Here is a 17,766-nt window from a genome sequence, read left to right as displayed (position 1 = left end):
GTTCCTGAGCTGGCTGGTGCCTGGAGGAAGGAGAAAGAAGAGAGGGGTGCTCGCCATGTGGCCACCGAACACCCTGTGCCCGTGGCTGGGGTGGGTCCCTGGGAGCTCCTGGAAGGGCAGGTTTGGAAGCACCGTGCTCCCAGTGAGCTGGGACTGGTGAAACTGCCCGTGGTCATCCTGCCTGCAGCCACAAGGCCGGAATGCCAGGGGAAACTGAGGCACGGCTGGGGAAACTGAGGGGGCAGGCTGAGGAGCAGCCTGCCCCCTCTCCTGCCAGCTCTCACCCTACGGGGTCTTGCCCTGGGCTCCTCCCTGTGCTGCAGTGTGGACAGGGTGCCACCAGGGCTGTCCCACTTCCCTCGGCACCTCCGGGTGTCCCCAAGGCTCTGGGGTTGTCCCCTCCTGCTGGAGGTCAGTCTCTGGCAGAACAGCTGTTTTGGGGTGCTGGGGCCGTGCTCATTCCAGTGCTCACATTCCTGCACCCCAAACCTTCTGAGACCCCCCAGAGGAGAGGGTAGGGACTGGCATGGGGACACCAATGCTGAGCAGTGGGGCCAGGGCGTGGGTACATCCCAATTCCCTGCCTGGGGTGGAAGTTGGGGGGTGCCAGGGTCCCCCAGGGCCCCCCAGCTCATGTCCCATCGTATCCTGGTGTGCTGGAGGGCCCCCCAGCCCCGTGGGATTGCACCCCCAACCTTTTCCACCCAGATTCCCACTCTCCCATTGCCTTGGCAACCCCCGGCATGGTGGCTCGATGCCTTCTGCAAAGGGGATGTCTCACCGTGTGCCCTCCCCATGCTGGGGGTGCTCTCCAGGGGAGATGAGAGGGGTGTGGAGGCTGATGTGGGTGGCCAGGGGGGCTATTTTTTTGGGATGCCGGGCTGGGCAGTGCCGCTCACCCCGCAGAATCAAAGGCGCAGTGTTTTCCAAGTGTTTTCCAAGAGGCAAGCGGGCAGCTTTGCTGTGGAGGTGGCCTCATCCTGCCCGCTGGGACTGGGCTGGGAGCCACCAGGACCTGGCAGCCGGGGTTGTGCGGGGTCTCCGGGGGGGCTGCGGTGGGGAATGGCCGTGGGGTGGAGGTGGCTGAGCCCTGGCGGGTCGTGGCAGGGGTGGAGGCGCTTGGCTGGAGCCCTGCTCTTCCGCGCTGCCGTCGCAGGGGTGAGGAGCTGTTGGCTTCTGTTCTTCCCTCCCTGCCTCCTTCCCTCATCCCTCCCGCCCTCCTGTCATCCCTCCCTCCCTCCATCCCTTTTCGGCTGTCCTCCCTGCTCAGGACGTTCCAGCCTCTCTGTCCCTGGCTCCCCGCCAGCCCTTTCCCACACTCCCTAATCCCGGGCTCCAGCCCTGGCTGCTGCTGCCTTGGGAGCAGCTGCTGAAATCCCCGAGCCGGGGCAGCGGGACCTGGTCCTTGACCTCCCGGAGGATCCGGGGGGTGGCAGGTTTGGCATGGGGACAGCACGGGTGTCCCCAAGTCCCCTGCTGTGTCAGCCACCCCTCGTCCAGGGCAGAGGGGATGGATTTATGTCGGCAAGGGGTGCAGTGGGCAGCAGGGCAGCACCCCTGGGTGCTCTCGGGCTCTCATGGGGTGGAGGGGGCTGTTCACGGCCCCTCACACCCCTGCTCTGTGGGGGTTTGGGGGGGAGATCCCCCCACCTCCTCCCTTCCCTCCTGCCTGATCTGTTCAATCTGCTAAGCAGGGGAATAGTGCAGCCACCATCTGTGAGCCTGCCAATAATGGGATTAACTCCTTCCCCTGGCCGGGCCGGGCCTGACGCTCTTTCTGGCACCCCCTTCCCGGGGTACCCCCTCCCCCCGCCAGGCCCTGCCGGTGCTGCTGCTCCAGGGCTGCCTGGGGACAGCCCCAGTGTGCCCTCACACAGATCTGAGCCACCAGCATGGACTCACCCCCTCCTGCCTCAGTTTCTCTTCTCTTTCATATCTGTTCCCCTGCCTCAGTTTCCCCCTCTTCTGCCTCAGTGTCCCTCTCCTACCTCAGTGTCCCCCCTCCTGCCTGTTTTTCCCTTTTCTGCCTCAGTTTCCCCTCCTGCCTAGCAGCAGCAAGGATGGATTTGAGGCATTCCAAATCTCCCTGCCTGGGAGTGGGGACACGGGCAGGGGGGACACACCGAGCTGTGCCTGAATCCCTGCGTGTTTGTGGGTCCCGGTCTTTGAGGCAGAGGAATGCAGGATGCAAACCCACCCCCACCCCCAGGATGCTGCCTGGGGAGGGATGCAGGGATGCAGGGATGCAGGATGCGAGCCCACCCCCCCGGGATGTTTCCCGGGGAGGGATGCAGGGATGCAGGGATGCAGGGATGCAGGATGCGAGCCCACCCCCCCGGGATGCTGCCCTAGGCCGGGGCAGAGGCGACACCGCATGTGGGGGGATCCAAGGGACGCCCACCCCCAGCCCTGCAGCTTCAAGCCCTTTTGCCGGGGGCGGGATGCCCCCGCTAATCCTCTTAGGCTGCGCCCCGGAGCAGCTGGCGAGGCTGGCCCGGCCGCTGCCCATCCTCCCTCCCAACAGGTGCCCCCCGGCCCCCTCCCCCCGGGGCTGGGCGGGGGGCTCGGGGCTCCCCGCAGCAGGCAGCCCCCCCCCTTCCCCTTCCCCCGGGGCCGGCCCGGGAGCGCTCATTAATTATCTAATCTTCCCTTTATGTTTAATTTACAGCCCCGCGCGGCTCTGGCCATATGCTGCTTTTGTTGTGTCTGGCTCTTTGTTGTGGCAGGCAGCGGGGGCTGGCGAGACCCCCCCCCCCATCCTTTGATCCCCCCCTCCCCTCCCAGCGCCACCCTCCAGCCACCCCCGCGGCACGGTGGCGAGCCCCGCGGAGGGGGTAAGTGCCTTTTTCTCGGTTATTAATTTCCCTGACCCCCCCAGCTCACCGCAGCCCCCACCCCCGGCAGTGCGTGTGTGTGTGTGTGTGTCCCCCGCCCCTCGCCGCCGGCTCGGGATGTGATCGCGCGTGTGCGCGGCGCTGCCTCCTCCCGCTGCCGCCGCCGGGGTCACCGCGCCGCCCGCACCGCGCCCCGCAGGTACGTGCAGGGCAGGCAGCCGCCGGTGCCCTCCCCTCTCGGACTGTCTCCCCGCCTTACCTGTACCCCCCCCCGCCGCACACACACCCTGGCTGTACCGTCCATCCCATCCCATCCCATCCCATCCCATCCCATCCCATCCCATCCCATCCCATCCCATCCCATCCCATCCCATCCCATCCCATCCCATCCCATCCCATCCCATCCCATCCCATCCCATCCCATCCCATCCCATCCCATCCCATCCCATCCCATCCCATCCCATCCCATCCCATCCCATCCCTGTACCCCCTGCCCCCCGGGCTGCACCTCCCTCATCTCTGCCTGTACCCCCCTCACACCTGTACCCTTCCATCCCCATCCTAACTGCCCCCACCCCCTCCTGTGTCCTCCCAACCCTCTGTGCCCCCCTACGAGCTGCCTGTACCCCCCCACCTGCCTGTACCCACCCCGTACCCCAAACCCTGCCTGCACCCTCCTCCCTGTAACCCCCCTGTCCAGCCCTGAGGCAGGCACCAGCATTGTTGGGGGGATAAACCCTGCACCCCCCCTTACTTGTTGTGTGTCTCCCCCCAATTTTGCTGGGTGTGTTTGGGTGTGAGGACACCGTGGGGGGACCCCTGTGGCCCCCAGACCTGCAGTGGGTACTTGTGGGGGGCTTTGTGGAACTTGCTGCAAACTTTGTGTGCTGCTGCCAGGTGCCTTCTGCACTTCCTGGTTTTTCTCTGTCTTTTTTTTTTTTTTTTAACTAGTAAAATCTTTTTTGTGCACCCCAGCAGACCCATACACAGCTCTAATGGGGTGCAAGGAGGGTGGCACCCCAATCTGGGAGCTCCAGCACGGGTGCCCACCCTTGGGGGGTTCAGGTCTGGCTCCTGGGGGGCAATGGGCAAAGGGTTTGGGGCACTTGGCCCCTGGCAGTGTGAGGCTCTGTCTGGGGGTGATGGGGGCACCCCCTGGTGCTCTGCTGGGGTGCTGAGCTGGGGTTTGTCCCCCCAGTGAGAGATGCTGGTGGCCTGTGGGGTGGCCTTTGCCAGTGCTGGTGTGGGCAGGGAATGCCCAACCCCACACCCCAGAGCTCGGGGCGGCGCACGGGGAGCTGTGCTGTGCTGTCTGTCTGTCCGCACCTCCCGCAGCTGCTGCTGCCCGCTCCCTGCCAGCCCTGGGTGAGGAGGGCGGGTGCCAAGCCGCCAGCCTGCCTTGGCTGGAGGATCCGTGTGCGGGGCCAAGAGCCGGGCTCGGAGCGCCCCGGCAGCGGCGTAAGGTCACCGCGACCGCCAGCGAGGTGGCCCTGCCAGGCTGCGCTGGCCCCTGCGTGCCAGGAGCCACGAGGTGGTGGCAGCAGCGGGCCTGGGGTCACCGAGCCACTTGCCAGGTGAACAAATCTCCTTTCATGGGCACAGAGGCAGCTGGCTCTGCAGGCATCCTGCTGCCGGGCGTTCCGGGGTCTCCGTTGGACTCCTTGTCCCCAAGGGGGTGCAGTGGCTTGGGGAGCCCATGTCCTAAAGGTGGCATGTGGCAATGGGGGACAGTGCCAGCTGCTGGTGTGGGTGGTGACGTGGAGGTGGCACTGGATGACCAGGGCACCTGTCCTGGCAGCAGAGAGGGAACAGAGTGAACACCACCAGCACTCCTCATCCTTTCCTGTGGGGCTGGCTGTCCCCATGCAGCCCCACGTGCCCTCAGGGTGACCAGAGTGGTCCTTTTGGTGCTGTTTTCACCCCACCAGGTGTGGGGAGCTGAGGAAGGGCCGTGCCCCCATGCCAGATGGCCAGTGCTGCCGCCTGGCCCTGCTTGTCCCCATACAAAGTCCCGGCCCCACACTGGGAGTCCCCTCCCAAGTACGTCACCACAGCTCCGGGTCACCGATGGGTCACTCTGAGTGTCACAAGGAGCCACAACACCAGGCTGGGGTCCCCCCAGGGCAACCCTGTGCCCCACCATCCCTGCCAGCTGGGGAAACCAAGGCAGTGGGGCAGGAGGCGGCTTGCCCAAGGGACCCGGTGCCAGGGCCGGGGAGAGCAAACAGGATTCTTGGCACAGGCTGGCAGTGCCGTGCTCTGCCTGCAGGCGAGGGTTGCTCTTTGCTGGGTGCGCAGTTTTGCTGCCGCTTTGCACCCCAGCTCCGGCTCCCTGGGGACGGTGCCTCTGTCCCCACAGGTGACACCCCCTGTCCTTGGCGCTGGTGAACGGGGCACTTGTTCCCCCCGGGGGTGGCCGTGCCCGGCGCTGTGTGTGGCGGGGCTGGCACGGGGAGCGGCTTGGCCTTGGCCCCCTGCCCGCTGCCGTGCCCTTTTCCAGAGGCAGCTGCCTGTGGGCACGGCTTGGCAGCTGTCCCTGCTGCGGGCTCGGCCGGGGCAGGACCTGCTCCCCTGGGCTGCCCGCTCACCTCCGGGCGGGCTTGCAACACGCGAGGCCGCCGCTGTCATGAGTTTGCAGTTCTCAGCTCAGCCGCGGCTTTTTCTCCCGGGTTTCTGTGCCAGCTCCATCCCTAAAGCAGAGGAGGGGACGAGCGAGGAGCCGGTTCTCCCCACCGCGCCGAAAAGTCCCTCTGGAGAGGCGCCCGGTGGCGTCACCCCTTGTAAAAGCGATGTGTCAGCTCTGAAAGCCCCTGGTTTTCCACCTTGGAGCTGTGTGCGGGAGGGGGTGGCTGTTCTCCCTGCCGCTTCCCGGGCACAGAGGAGCCCTCGGGGTGGTGACATTCCCCGCTCCGTGCTTGGCTCCGTGCATCCCTCCCCTCCCAGCTCGCTCGCCAGCTAATGGCGCGGCTTATTCCTATGGCTTTTTAAGTGCTTAATGGCGCGCGGGGCTAATGATGCAGCTCCCTCTGTTCCCGCCGCCTGGATGGATGGATGGTGTCGGATGGCGCTGCCCGAACCTCCGGGAACGGGGACAGGGACCAGGAGGGGCCCAGCTGGTGCCCCGCGGAGCTGGGGTTGGGAGCGGGCGTCCGCCTGCCTCTCCTCCCTCCCCTGCACGGCTGCTTGGAGCAGTAATGTCACCATAAACGATATTTATCACGAGGTGATAAAAATCTATTTCCAGCGACCTCTTGGAAATGGCCCTCGTAAAACCAGGCAGCAGACGGAGGCAGGAGGCAGACAGCGGGGAGGGGGCACGGGCAGGGAAAGGGCTGTAATCAGCCACGGAGCAGAGGCTGGATCTGCTGGGGAACTGGCCCTGCCATTCCCGACCCCCGGGAAATTGATGGCAGCCCTCAAGGCCAGAGGGCTGCCCGGGCACAGCTGGGTGGATGCTGGGGCATCCCAGGGTTTGAGCATCCTGGGATGCAGCATCCAGGCTGTGAGGGGAGGGCCAGAGGGATTTTTGTCTTCAGGTGAACAGGACAGGGGGGTTCTGTCCATGCTGGGGCATTCCCAAAGTGACACCTGAGGGATCCTGGGCTGGAGCTGATCCTGGAGCAGCAGACTGGATGCTGGGCTCCCAGCTTTCCTCCAGTGTTCCCAGCCATAGGGATGCCCCCCTCCGCTGTCAGGCACTGCTGGGTCACCCCAGTGCCCCCTGTATCCCTCCTGGGGTGCCACCATCAGGCCCAGAGCCCCCCCAGCTCCATCCCTTCAGTGCCAGGTGCTGATTCAGCATCCCAACACTAATTACTGAGCCCACAGTGGATCCTGGCTGTAAATTCTCCATCAGGAGTGGGCTGGGTGGTGGAAAACCTCCCTGGCTCCTTTCCCTGCTGACCTGAGCAGGGACTTGTGATGCCGTGTAATTCATTGGGGTGCTGAGTTGGCAGGAGGTGTCTCATCCTCCCCCACCCAGCTTTGGGGTCCACTGGCCCCCCGGGATCCCTCCTCCCCACAGAGGTCATTCCTGGCTGTGTGATGCTCAGCCCAGCTTTGTCCCCACGGGCACTAGGGACAGCCTGGGTGACCCCATGACCCTGCTGCATCCCAGGTGATGCTGCTAGTTGGGTCATTCCTGGGGGCTTCACCAGGCTCGGGGGGACAGAGGACACCTGGGCCACCTTTTTGGGGCTGGGGAGGTGGGATTTGCTCCTAAAAATGGGGACAGTGCAGGACCCTCCTTGTTGTCCCCTGGGGGAGGAGATTGCGAGGGAAAACAGCTCCCAGCTGCAGGGTCTAATCTGCTGCCCTGATGAAGAGACTTTAATCAAAGTAATTAACCAGGTGGGGCTGGTCACCCCCCCCCCCACACCCTGTGCCTGGGTGTCCCCTTCCTGGGGTGGGGACACGGGTTGGTGAGGAGGGGGCTGGCTGGGTGTGCAGCCCCCAGCTGTGGATCTTCCCAGGACTGTGCCAGGAAGGGACAGCAAGGACGATGGGGACATCCAGGAGGATGGGAGCATCCTGTGCCGAGCCCCAAGATCCCCGTGGAGGGACGTGGTGCCGCTCAGGGACTCGATGCCACCGCGGGGCTCTGAGCCCGCCTGGCGCGGGGCGCGCGGTGACACGGCGGGGTGTGTGTGGCAGGTATTATCCTGCATTAAAGTTTCCCCTTGCAGATGGTTCACATTTAATCTGCGGCTTAAGGCAGCGCCGGGCCTGGCGGTAAGTCCGTCTTTAGATGGCAGGCGGGAGCCGGGAACGGGCGCTAAGCTGCCCGCGGGATGGAGAAGGGGGACGCGGCGGATTGAGCCTTTAATGCCACCGTGCCGCCAGCTGATGGCCCAGCCGGAGCGTGGCCCTCGCTGGGACTGCTGTGACGTGTCCCCCGCCAAGAGGGATGGGGAGCCCCAGATGTGTCCCCTCACCCGGCAGAGCTTTGCTCCTCCTCCCTGCCTCAGTTTACCCCTGAGCACACGGGGAGTGGCACGTGTGGGAATGTCCCGAAAACATGAGCTGCTGTGGGGTGGGTGGGGTTTTCCTGGAGTGAAAAGCCCCTTGTGGCAGGTATTTAGGGTGGAGGGGAGGGGACGCTGTCACAGACTGCCCGGCAGCTCTGGAGCTGGAGGTGGGTGAGCTGTGCTGGTTGTGGTGTCCCGGAGGTGGGGATGGGGAGCAGGGGCAGGGGCCGAGCACGTCCTGTGGGATCTCAGCAGGGTTTGGGTGGCAGATCAAGCTGCATCCCTCCCATCCCTCAGCTTTGGGCCCCGTGGTCTCAGGGGGACTCAGGGCTGGGGTGTGGTGACAGAGGGAGGGGGGAGCTGCAGGGACATCCGAGGCCAGGGGGTGGCTGCTCCAGCCGGGGCAGTTTGTGTCAGTGTGGCAGGGCAGCATTGCAGCTGCTAACTCCGGAGTGTGATGATGACAGCGAAGGCTCTGTGCTGCACAACCTTGAGGAAATCCTTGTGCATTTGAAAAGGCTGATTGTTCCCTGCAGGGCCGGGACCAGGAGCGGCAGTGCTGCTGTCCATGCATGGGCAGGATGCTCACATCCTCCTCTGCCTCAGTTTCCCTGCCTTGAAAGGAGGCTGAAGGGGAACATTCCCCAGCCTGGCAGGGACTGGCAAACACCAGCTAGAAATGTGTCTCCCGACGGTGGGACAGGGACCGAGCGGGATGCGGGTCCCATCCTGCCCAGCCAGCCTGGTGCTGGCGTGATGGAAGGATGAGCATGGGGGGAGTTTTGTGTGGATGTGGAGCATTGTGGTGGAACACAGCGCTGCCTGGACATGGGGTGGAGGTGCTGACATCCCCACCAGCCACAGCTCTTCCCACAACCTGGAGAAACTGAGGCACGGGAGGTGACACGGCGTGGCCAGGGCTGCCGGAGCAGCGAGCAGCCGCAGATCCCCACGCCCAGAGCCCCAGAGGATCTGCAGGAAAAGCCGGGAGCGGGCGGCAGCGTGCCCCCCGCCTCCCCCTCCATCACCTCCCTGTTCGCTGGCGAACAAATGTCTGTTCTTGCAAAAAAAAGAAGTGACAGGGGTCGGCGCAGCGCTTTCCACATGACCTGCCCGGGAACAGAGGACGTCTTTGTTAATCCAGCGAGCTGTCAGTTCAGCCTCTTCACAAAAGGCATAAACCACTTATTGCTGCTCTCACCCCTGACCCCGGATCCGCCTGCGCGCCCTCCATTGTGCCGTCTCGAGGAAGCTGGCAAACAATTTCGGCTCCGGCTCCCCCTCCCCGCCGGCGGCTGCACGCGGGGGCCGCCGCTTGCCCTGCCAGCGTGGGGAGCCGCTGCGGGGGACCCCCCTACACACACACACACACACAGAGGGCACCTCCCCCGGCCGCATCTGCGCCCGCCGCCTCGCCTGGCAGCTGCTGCGAGGGGATGGGGGCTGCCACAAAGGGAGCACCTCCCTCCCTCCAGCCGTGCCTCCCTCCTGGAGCTGCCGGAGCAGCTGGCAGGATCCTGCAGGGTTCGGAGAGGGGGTGCTGGGTGCTGCGCCCCGTGGCCCCGTGGGTGAAACCCCTTAATGAGAGGGGACAAAAGCTCCTTAGGGTCCCTGGCTGGGACGGGCTGGGACGGCGGCTTTAGCCAAAGCCGCTTATGGCCCTGCACAAAGCCGCTGGGAACAGCCCAGCTCCTCGGGGTTGGCATGGATGGGGTGGTGCTTGTGCCCTGCCAGCCTCAGGGTGCCCGGGGGGTCACACGGGGTGACAGCTGGGGCAGGGGGGCTGAGCACGTGCTGTTCACCCTGTCCCCTTGCGCCCAGCACCCGGACCCCGCGGCGGGGCCGGTGTGTGCTGGAGCAATTAGATGCAGTCACTTTGGGGCTATATATAACCCAAATTGCTGCCTGCAGCTCGTTAGCTGCTGTCAGAGCTGCTGCGGCCGCGGCGCTGAGGTGGTGTCGCCAAGGGGGAGTGTTGGGTGTTGGGGGGGGAGCTGGAGGGTGATGCAGGGACCCGCTGGTCCCTGGGGATGGGGCATGAGGGGGGCTGTGGTCATGCTGGGGTAGCCAAAGGGTCAGACCCTCGCTGGGGATGGGGTCCTGGGGGGACGTGCTGCACCCCATGTGCTGCACCAGCTTCTACTCCGTGTGGTGCAGGGTGGCTGCAGTGACACATGGGGTCACAGCCAGCCCTGTCCCCCTGCCCACTGTTCCCAGGGCTCGTGGCATGTCCTGTGTGAGTGTGCTGGGGCGTGGGGGGCCACCGGTGCATCCCCTGCCCGTGCCAGTAGTATTTCCAGCCTCGTCTGCCCTTGTGGCATCCAGCCTGACCACAGTCTCCAGCCCCTTGATCCGTGCCAGTTCCCGCCGGGGCTCTCCGGCACGTCGCGGCTCTGCCGGCGCTCACCGGCCCGCGCGGCACCTCGGGCTGTCTGGGGGCAGCTGCGAGATGAGTGCGAACATATTGTGTGGGCTCCTGGAGCAGGCGTCACGGCGTCGCTGCTGGAGAGCGAGCGGGAACCGCAGCCCTGCCGTGACAAACGGCCCCGGCACAGCCGCAGCCGTGCCCACGCGGGCGCCGCGGCGCAGCCGGCACCGCCGCCGCACCGGGACGGGCAGCGGGGACCCGGGTGGGCAGCGATGCTCATGGGCAGACCCTCGGTGTCACCTGCCACCGCTGTCACCCGTCCCTGCAGCTGTATGAATTTCCTGGGGGGGCACATCCCCGTCTCAGAAAGAGTTAACAGCAGTGTGTGTCTCAGTCTGGAGCCTTTTGTTTCTTTCCTTTTTTGGGTTTTTTTTCCCCCCTTCCCCTCTTTAATGAGGAGTTAGCACAGCTGTAATTGCAGGTTCCAACTTTCTGCCAGCAAACACGGCTGAGAAACTTTAAATACAGTGGAGATGCATGGACCCAGCCCCCACCCCTCTCGTGGGCACCCATCAGGGCCGAGCCATGCCACCAGCAGGGACCCCAGCACCCCAGGGGCACCCCAGCCTGCTCTTGTGGGAAAACCCTCCCTTTTCACACCGCTGGGACAAGGATGAGAAGGGCAGAGGCTTCCTGGAGGGAAGAGCAGCTGGAACCGTCTGGGGGAACACACGGCAGGGGCTGTGCCGTGATAAAGCCCCAGCAGGAGCCGGGAGGCTCGAGGGCCTCAGCGACAAAGGGAAGGGGAGCCTGGGGGGAGCCTCCTCCTGCAGCCCTCAACACTCCAAAACCACCTTTTATCCTGAGCGCCGCCTCCCAGGCCTGGGGAGAGCCGGGGGACAGCGAGGGTTTGTGTCCCCCAGGCCTTACAGCCAGCGCTCTCTGCACTCCCTGGGAAGTGCAGGATGCGGCCCCTCTTGCTGGGCATCCTCCTCACCTCATCCCTCGCTCGCTCACAGGAGCTGGCACCGACGCCGTGCCAAACCCCGCTGCCGGTGCAGCTGTGCCGGTGCTTGCCGGGCTCCGTGCCCGCCGCCCTGCCGGGGTGATGCCAGCCAAGAGCCAAAGATTGCATCCACCCCCGGCGCCCTGGCTGCTGGCAGCGCAGGGGTTTTCCGGGGTGCTGCCACCCGGGAGGGCGGAGGTCGGGGTGATGCGGTGGGGGCTTTGCCGTGCCCGCGGCGTTCCCGTGGGCGGCGTTCCCGTGGGCGGCAGCGGCGCACGCTGCAGCCCGTCCCAGCAGCAGGCGAGGCGCAGGGCAGGCGGGCTGGGGAAGCCGCGTTTTTGGGTGTCCCGAAGGCACAGGAAATGTGCTGGTGTGGCCTCCTGCCCTTTGCTTTCCCACTCCACCACTGCCATCCCAAAGCTGGGGGCAGAGCTGGCAGGTATTCAGCCCAGTGGTGGGAGCAGAAGGAATGTGCCCTTGGTGGGGAGGGGACAGTGGGAACACTGGGTATGGGGACATTGTCCCCTGCCCTTGTCTGTGGAGTGCCACGCTGCCTGTCCTGGGCGCCATGCTGGTGCTGTGGGGCACAGGTGACACGGCTGACGTGGGGTCTGGCAGTGCCTCTCTGTGCCTGTCCCTGGAGGGGACAGCTCTGTTTTGACCCCACTCGAGCTCTCCACGTCCTTCATACCCAGAACCTGGAGGGGTTTGACAAGTGTCATGGTACGGGACCATCCCTGCCAGCTCTGCTCAGAGCCTTTTCCCCATGGTTTTGTCACTTGTGGAGCTGGCTGGCTTGCCAGCTCCATTCTTCCTGTGTTAATAGCATCACATAACGATGTCACATTGCTGTCACCTCGCTGCACACCTACCCCTGACCTGGATGTGCCTGAGGCTGTGCCCTGTGTCCCTGATCCCTGTTGTGGGTGTCCTGGGAGCTGTTTCAGGCTTGTCCATCTGTGTGTCACCAGCGGGCCAGCCTCAGCTCAGCGCCATCCAGCAGGCACAGATCCTGGTCCCCTCTCTCCATCCCTGGAAAAATGTGGGATAAGCATCTCCCAGAGCCAGGAGGAGCTGAGCTTCATCCCAGTGGGACAGGGGGGATCTGCCAGCTCTCCCCTCAAATTTCAGCACTTGGTGGCAGAGCACCCTTCCCTCCCAGCCTCTTCCCAAGCACCTCGGGGTGGTGCTTAGCAAATTAGCATCCAAATCACCCTGCTCACCTCTAATTGGGGGTGAGTCTTTGAGGACGTGGCTGGGCAGGAAGGCCCCCGCTCTGAGGGGCTGCCGCCATGCTTTATCTGGGTGGACAGATCCCTCCTAATTGAGCAGATATTCCGTGTTCGCAAACAGATGGCTCCTTTGCATCAATTATTCCTTATCTGTGTAACCGGGGATGATTTGCTGACAGATAGCGCAGGGTGAAGTTGAAGCAGGGAGGCGGCCGGTGCTCCGTGCAGAGCCTGGGGGTCCCAGGGGACGCGGGTGGTGAGGGGGGGTGGGATCCTGGCTGCCCTTGGGCAGGTGGGACCCATCTCTGGTGCCTTTGCCTCTCAGCATCCTTGGCAGGAAAACAGAGAGGGTGGGGGCTGCTGGTGCTGTGGGGCTGATGGGGGTTTAGGGTGTGGGGGGCGCCCTGGGGAGCAGGAGGGTGCCAGCCTCGACCCAGCTTCAAAATCCACTTTCCCCACCCACCAAGACCCTGGTCTGGCACTTCCCAGCCATGTCTTGCCCAATGCTGCTGTGACACATGAAGGGGAGTGATTAATGCTAATTAATGATTAGTTGCTCCGGGTATCAAAGTGTGCCCCAGCCTTTTCCCATGCCCACAGGTAGGGGATTGCTGCCTGCTGCTGCTGGTGGCATTGTCCTGGGAGGAGGGGCGGTGGCATGGCCTCCCCCCTGAGACACCTCTGCCACCTCCAGGGATCCCACACCAAGCTGCCAGGGATGGGGGCTGATCCCTGGGCTTGTCCCCTGCCCGCTGTGAAAGTCACCTTCTGTTAATCACGGGGAAAGAGAAGAGCATCCCTCCATCTCCGGGGCAGCCGGTGGCACCCCGCCAGTTGGAGCTGGGACGTGGTGGCACTCGAGGACTCACGGGATGTGCCAAGCGCTCGCGGTTGTGCGGCGCTGCCATATGGATTCCATAAATTAAACCTTTCCAGGAAGCAAACGGTAAATTTATACGTCCGCTCGTGTGTGTGGCTCATTGAGTCTGAGGGTTTCCCAGCAAAGCATCCATCCAGCACCGACCATCCATCTCCGTGTTCATAGGAGTAATCCTGAGAAAATGGAGGTCACCTGGGGCAGGGGGAGGTCACCTGGGGCAGGGGGAGGTCACCTGCATCCCACCCTACCTGGGATGGGCACAGCATCCTGTGAACCGTGTGTTGTCCGTGGGTTGTCCGTGTGTCTTTCCCAGGGTGGCAGAACCGTACTGGGATGAGCGTGGTGTCACTGGCTGTTGCTTTATTAAAGCTAAACAGGAGCGGTGACAGCCCAAGCTGTGTGCCTGGGCAGGAGGGTGACAGCTACAACAAACCCCAGGCCACAGCAGCGCCTGGGGGTTGAGGAGGGGCACTGTCCCCAAACAAGGCACAGCAGGAATGCCATCCCCATCCCAGCAGCACGTTTCCCTCGCCTGCCTGGCAGGGAAGGCGACGGGGGGTTGTTGATCTCGAGTAAACACTGCCCGGTTGAGTAATCGGGAGCTGCCTAACCGGCCAGCTGCCGCCGGCGGGCCAGGGGACGCCGCTTTGATTCATGTCCTCACCCCCCCTGCAGCCTTTCTTGTCTGGCTGTGCTGGGAGCCATCGGCCGGATCCAGCTGTAGCCCCGTGGCGCGGGCTGGCATGCGGCTCCCGCGCCGGCCACGTGCACCGGCCGGCAGGAAAACAAAAGCATCTTGTGTCTGTGCACCCCGAACCCCCCCGTGCCCCCCACCCGAGCCGGCGCAGCTCTGAGCGGGAGAGGCAACGGCGCTGAGTCTCTGTCCTGCTTCTCTTCCAGGCGTCCTCTTCATCCCTGGAGACAGCCGCCACCAAGCCTGCGGCCGGTGAGTCCCGGCACCGGGCGGCCAGCGCGGGGGAGAGCCCGGGAACGGGCAGCGCTGTCCCGGACATCAGCCAGCGGACGCCTTTGGATGCCGAGGGTGCGGACGCTGGAGCCACAAGTAGGTGATGCGGGGGGATACCAGAGGGTTCAAGGCTGCCATTCCCAAGGGATGTCCCCTGTCCCGCTGTGGGGTGACCGTCAGCCCGATGTGCTGCTTGGGACTCCCGGTGAAGGCTCATGCCCAGTGGGCTGGGATCCAACACCCGCAGCCCCGCCGGGAAGGTGACCCCGACAGCACCGCAGCCCCTGCCCGCCATCCCCGGGGCCGTGAGTCAGGCTGTGGGCACCAGGGAGAGCCGTGGTGTTGGGCTGGCTGTGCTGGGGGGGGCCCCCGGGGCTGGGATGGACTGCGGCTCCAGGGACTCGGCCGCCCCGTCCATCAGGAGCAGCAGCATTTTTAGGAGAGGCATCATGCGTGCTTCCCGCCTGCCGCCTCCCTGGACCGGCTGGTTTGCCAGCCCTTCCCGGCGGGCGCGCCGGGCCGTGTTGCGCTGGGCCATGCCAGGCTCCTTTGATCCGGTAACAGCCGCCGATGCCGGTTCCTGGCGTTGGGCTGGGAAGAGTCGGGAACCGCAAGGTGCAGCGGGAGGAAGCTGGGGCAGGCAGGGAGAGCCGGGGGCAGTCTGCAGGGCCAGGGGGCTGCCTGGTGGTGGGGATTTGTGACCCCTCGCATTCCCTAAGAAAGAAACTTCTCAGGAATGCAGGGGCCCATGTCACCCATCGATCAGCCCCACAGGGATCTGGCTGTGGTTTGGGGACCCCGCAAGGCGCTGTATCCCTCGGTGGGGGTGGGATGCATTTACAAGCTGCTCACAGCCCAGCCAGCAGTGTTGTGGAGGCAAGCTGGGAGCTGTGGCCTGGAACGGGCCTGCTGGAGTCAGCCCGGGATTTATTACCCTGCCAATGGCTGCCGGGCAAAGGTGACAGTGACTAATGGCTTGTTACACGCCTGCCACATCTCATCTGCGCCCCGCGTCCGGCTGCTGCGCTCCCAGCCCTGCTGTGCTGGCAGCCTGCGCTGCGTCCCCTCCTGAGGGGGACACAGGGGTGACCCCCCCTTTGCCCCTGCGGGGACCTCGGCCAGAGGGGGTGACAACAACAGCTGGACAGCTTGGCATGGGATCTGTCCCTGTGCTGAGCATGGAGACCCACACTGTGGCCAGGCAGAGCCAGGCTGGCATCTGTGGGAGCACCTCCGTATCTTGGGGGTGGTGACACATCCTGGGGTGTCCTGCTGAGCCTCGTGTGACACACGGGACTTCCCAGTGCTCTAAACCCCTTCGTGGTTGCCAAACCGTGAGCCACTGCTCTGCCAGCACGGTGTCAATCCCATGCCAGGGTGGCTGGGCTAGGATGCCGAGGGGATCCTGCGTGCGTGTCCGGATGGATGCTGACGGAACCACAAATGCATTCACCAGGAAAATTAAAAAATTAACAGGCATTGGCTCACTCTAGATTAGTAAAGGCAGGAGATAAAAGCGGCTCTTTATACCTTGTGAGAATTGCTGATAAGGGCATTTGTTCCTCTGTATTCTTTAAAAAGAATGCAATAAAAATTTAAAATAGAACGGGAAAAGGGAGTTGGGGGGGGGGAAGCACGAGGAGGATTGGGGGGGAAGCACGAGGAGGACTGGGGGGGTGGCGGGCAGCAGCGGCACCGCAGCAGCACCGGCGTGGCAGGCACTGGGGCCTGCTGGAGGAAGAGAATGGAGGGGATGCAGAGGTGAGGGTGAGCTGGGAAGAGGTTTGGGGGGGTGTGTGTGTGGCAGTTTGTTTGGGGACAGCTGGGTGTCCCTGTCACGGCCTGTGTGTCCTCCTGCAGAGATGCCAGTCCATGGCTGGCAGTGCCAGCATGAGATTCCTCACCGAAGCTCTTTCCTGCCCGAGGGAGGCGGGGGTCCGGCCTGTCCGGGCCAGCCCAGCCTGTCTGGCACGTGGAGCCGACTGGTGTGGCCGGTGAATGATGGGCAACTTCCTCCTGTGCGAGTGGGCTGAGCCCCGCAACACTCATGTCACTGGTGTCCCCAAGCCCGGGTGGTGGTGGGGTGGCACAGGGGTGACCACCACCATCCCCACCTGAGAGGGACAATGCTGTTCCCTCTCCCACGCCTGGTGCAGGGGGTGCCTGGGGCATTGGGGTACCCCGAGGGGGCTGCCCTGGGAACACCCCTGATTTCGGCAGGGTCTGGGCTCAGGACCACCCTGGGTGCTCACTGTGCCGGGCCACGCTGGCATCCCTGAGCCCCAGGGTATCCTGGAGCAGTTTCGGGGTGAGGGCAAAGGCCGGGATCCCACCCCTTGCCTCCCTCCGTGCCTGGCACAGGCATCCCCCCATCTCCACATTTGGGGAGGGGTCCCCTGTGATCAGCAGTGACACCCGCCTCACCCGAATCCTTGGCGTGCTGCGGAGGGACCGAGACCCCGCGGGACGCCCCGCACTGGGAGAACCCCCATTCCCGGTGAACCGGGGGGTGGTCCCGGGTTGGGAGGGGGGTCCGCCCCCTGCCCAGCATCCCCGTTCTCGGAGCTGCCCGTGCCGCGCTCCCGGTGCCCGCCCCCGCCGCCCTGCCCTGCCCTGCCCTGCCCGGCCCGGCCCCCGGTGAGTCACGCTCCAGCCGTGCGGCTCCCGGGGCGGCGGGCGGGCGCCGAGGGAAGCAGGAAGCGGCGGGGGAAGGCTCAGCACGGCTCGGCTCGGCTCGGCTCCGCTCCGCTCCCTGCGGCGCTGCCCATGGAGGAGCGCAGCCCCCGTTGGACGGCGCGGCCCGCGGGTGAGTGACCCCCCAAAAGGGGGACCCCCCCACCAGCGCCGTGGGGAGGGGGTAGCGGGGTGCCCCCCCGGGTGGGGGTTGTGCTGGAGGGGTGGGATGGGGCTGGTGTGATCCCGCCGCTCGCAATCCCCCCAGCCCCTCTGCTGGGCGGGCTGGAGGTCACCCGGGGGTCGGGGGACCCTGTGGTGTCGGGGACAGAGGTCACCGTGGGGCAAAGAGAGACGGTGGTGTGGGGGATGGAGGTCACCCTGGGGTTGGGGGATCCCGTGGTACAGGGGCTGGAGGTCGCCCTGGGATTTGGGGGCAGTAATGTTTGGTGAATGGAGGTCACCCTGGAGCTGGGGGACTTCATGGTCTAAGGGGCAGAGGTCGCCTTGTGTTTAGGGGAACTCATGGTATGGGGGATGGAGGTCACCCTGGATTGGGGAACCCCGTTGTAAGGAGAACAGAGGTCACCCTGGGTCTGGAGGAACTCATGTTTTGGGAGAACAAGGTCACCCCGGGGTTGAGAGACCCCATGGTTGTCCTGGGTTTGGGGTCCCTGTGATGTGGGGGTGGAGGTCACCTTGGAGTTGGGGGACCCCACTGTGTGCGGACTGAGGTCACCCCAGAGTTGGGGGACCCCATGGCACAGAGGGTGCTGGTCACCCTGAGCTTCGGGGGACACTGTTGTTTGGGGGATGGAGGTCACCCTGTGTCAGGGGGA

General features: G+C 64.7%; 1 protein-coding gene across 4 annotated transcripts in view; it reads left to right on the top strand.

Annotated features, from left to right (window-relative positions):
* Positions 1–17,766, top strand: part of GSE1 (Gse1 coiled-coil protein) — a 98,842-nt gene that overhangs the window by 20,135 nt on the left and 60,941 nt on the right. For all 4 annotated transcript variants that reach the window (XM_063410331.1, XM_063410335.1, XM_063410332.1 and 1 more), the window contains exon 2: positions 14,188–14,350. In XM_063410331.1, the coding sequence (XP_063266401.1) occupies positions 14,188–14,350 (163 nt within the window). The remainder of the gene's footprint in view (positions 1–14,187; positions 14,351–17,766) is intronic.

The sequence above is a fragment of the Prinia subflava genome, chromosome 13 (genome assembly GCF_021018805.1).
Source record: "Prinia subflava isolate CZ2003 ecotype Zambia chromosome 13, Cam_Psub_1.2, whole genome shotgun sequence".
NCBI lineage: Eukaryota > Metazoa > Chordata > Aves > Passeriformes > Cisticolidae > Prinia > Prinia subflava.
The sequence above is the reverse complement of the archived record's forward strand: the minus strand, read 5'-3'. Positions and strand labels throughout refer to the sequence as shown.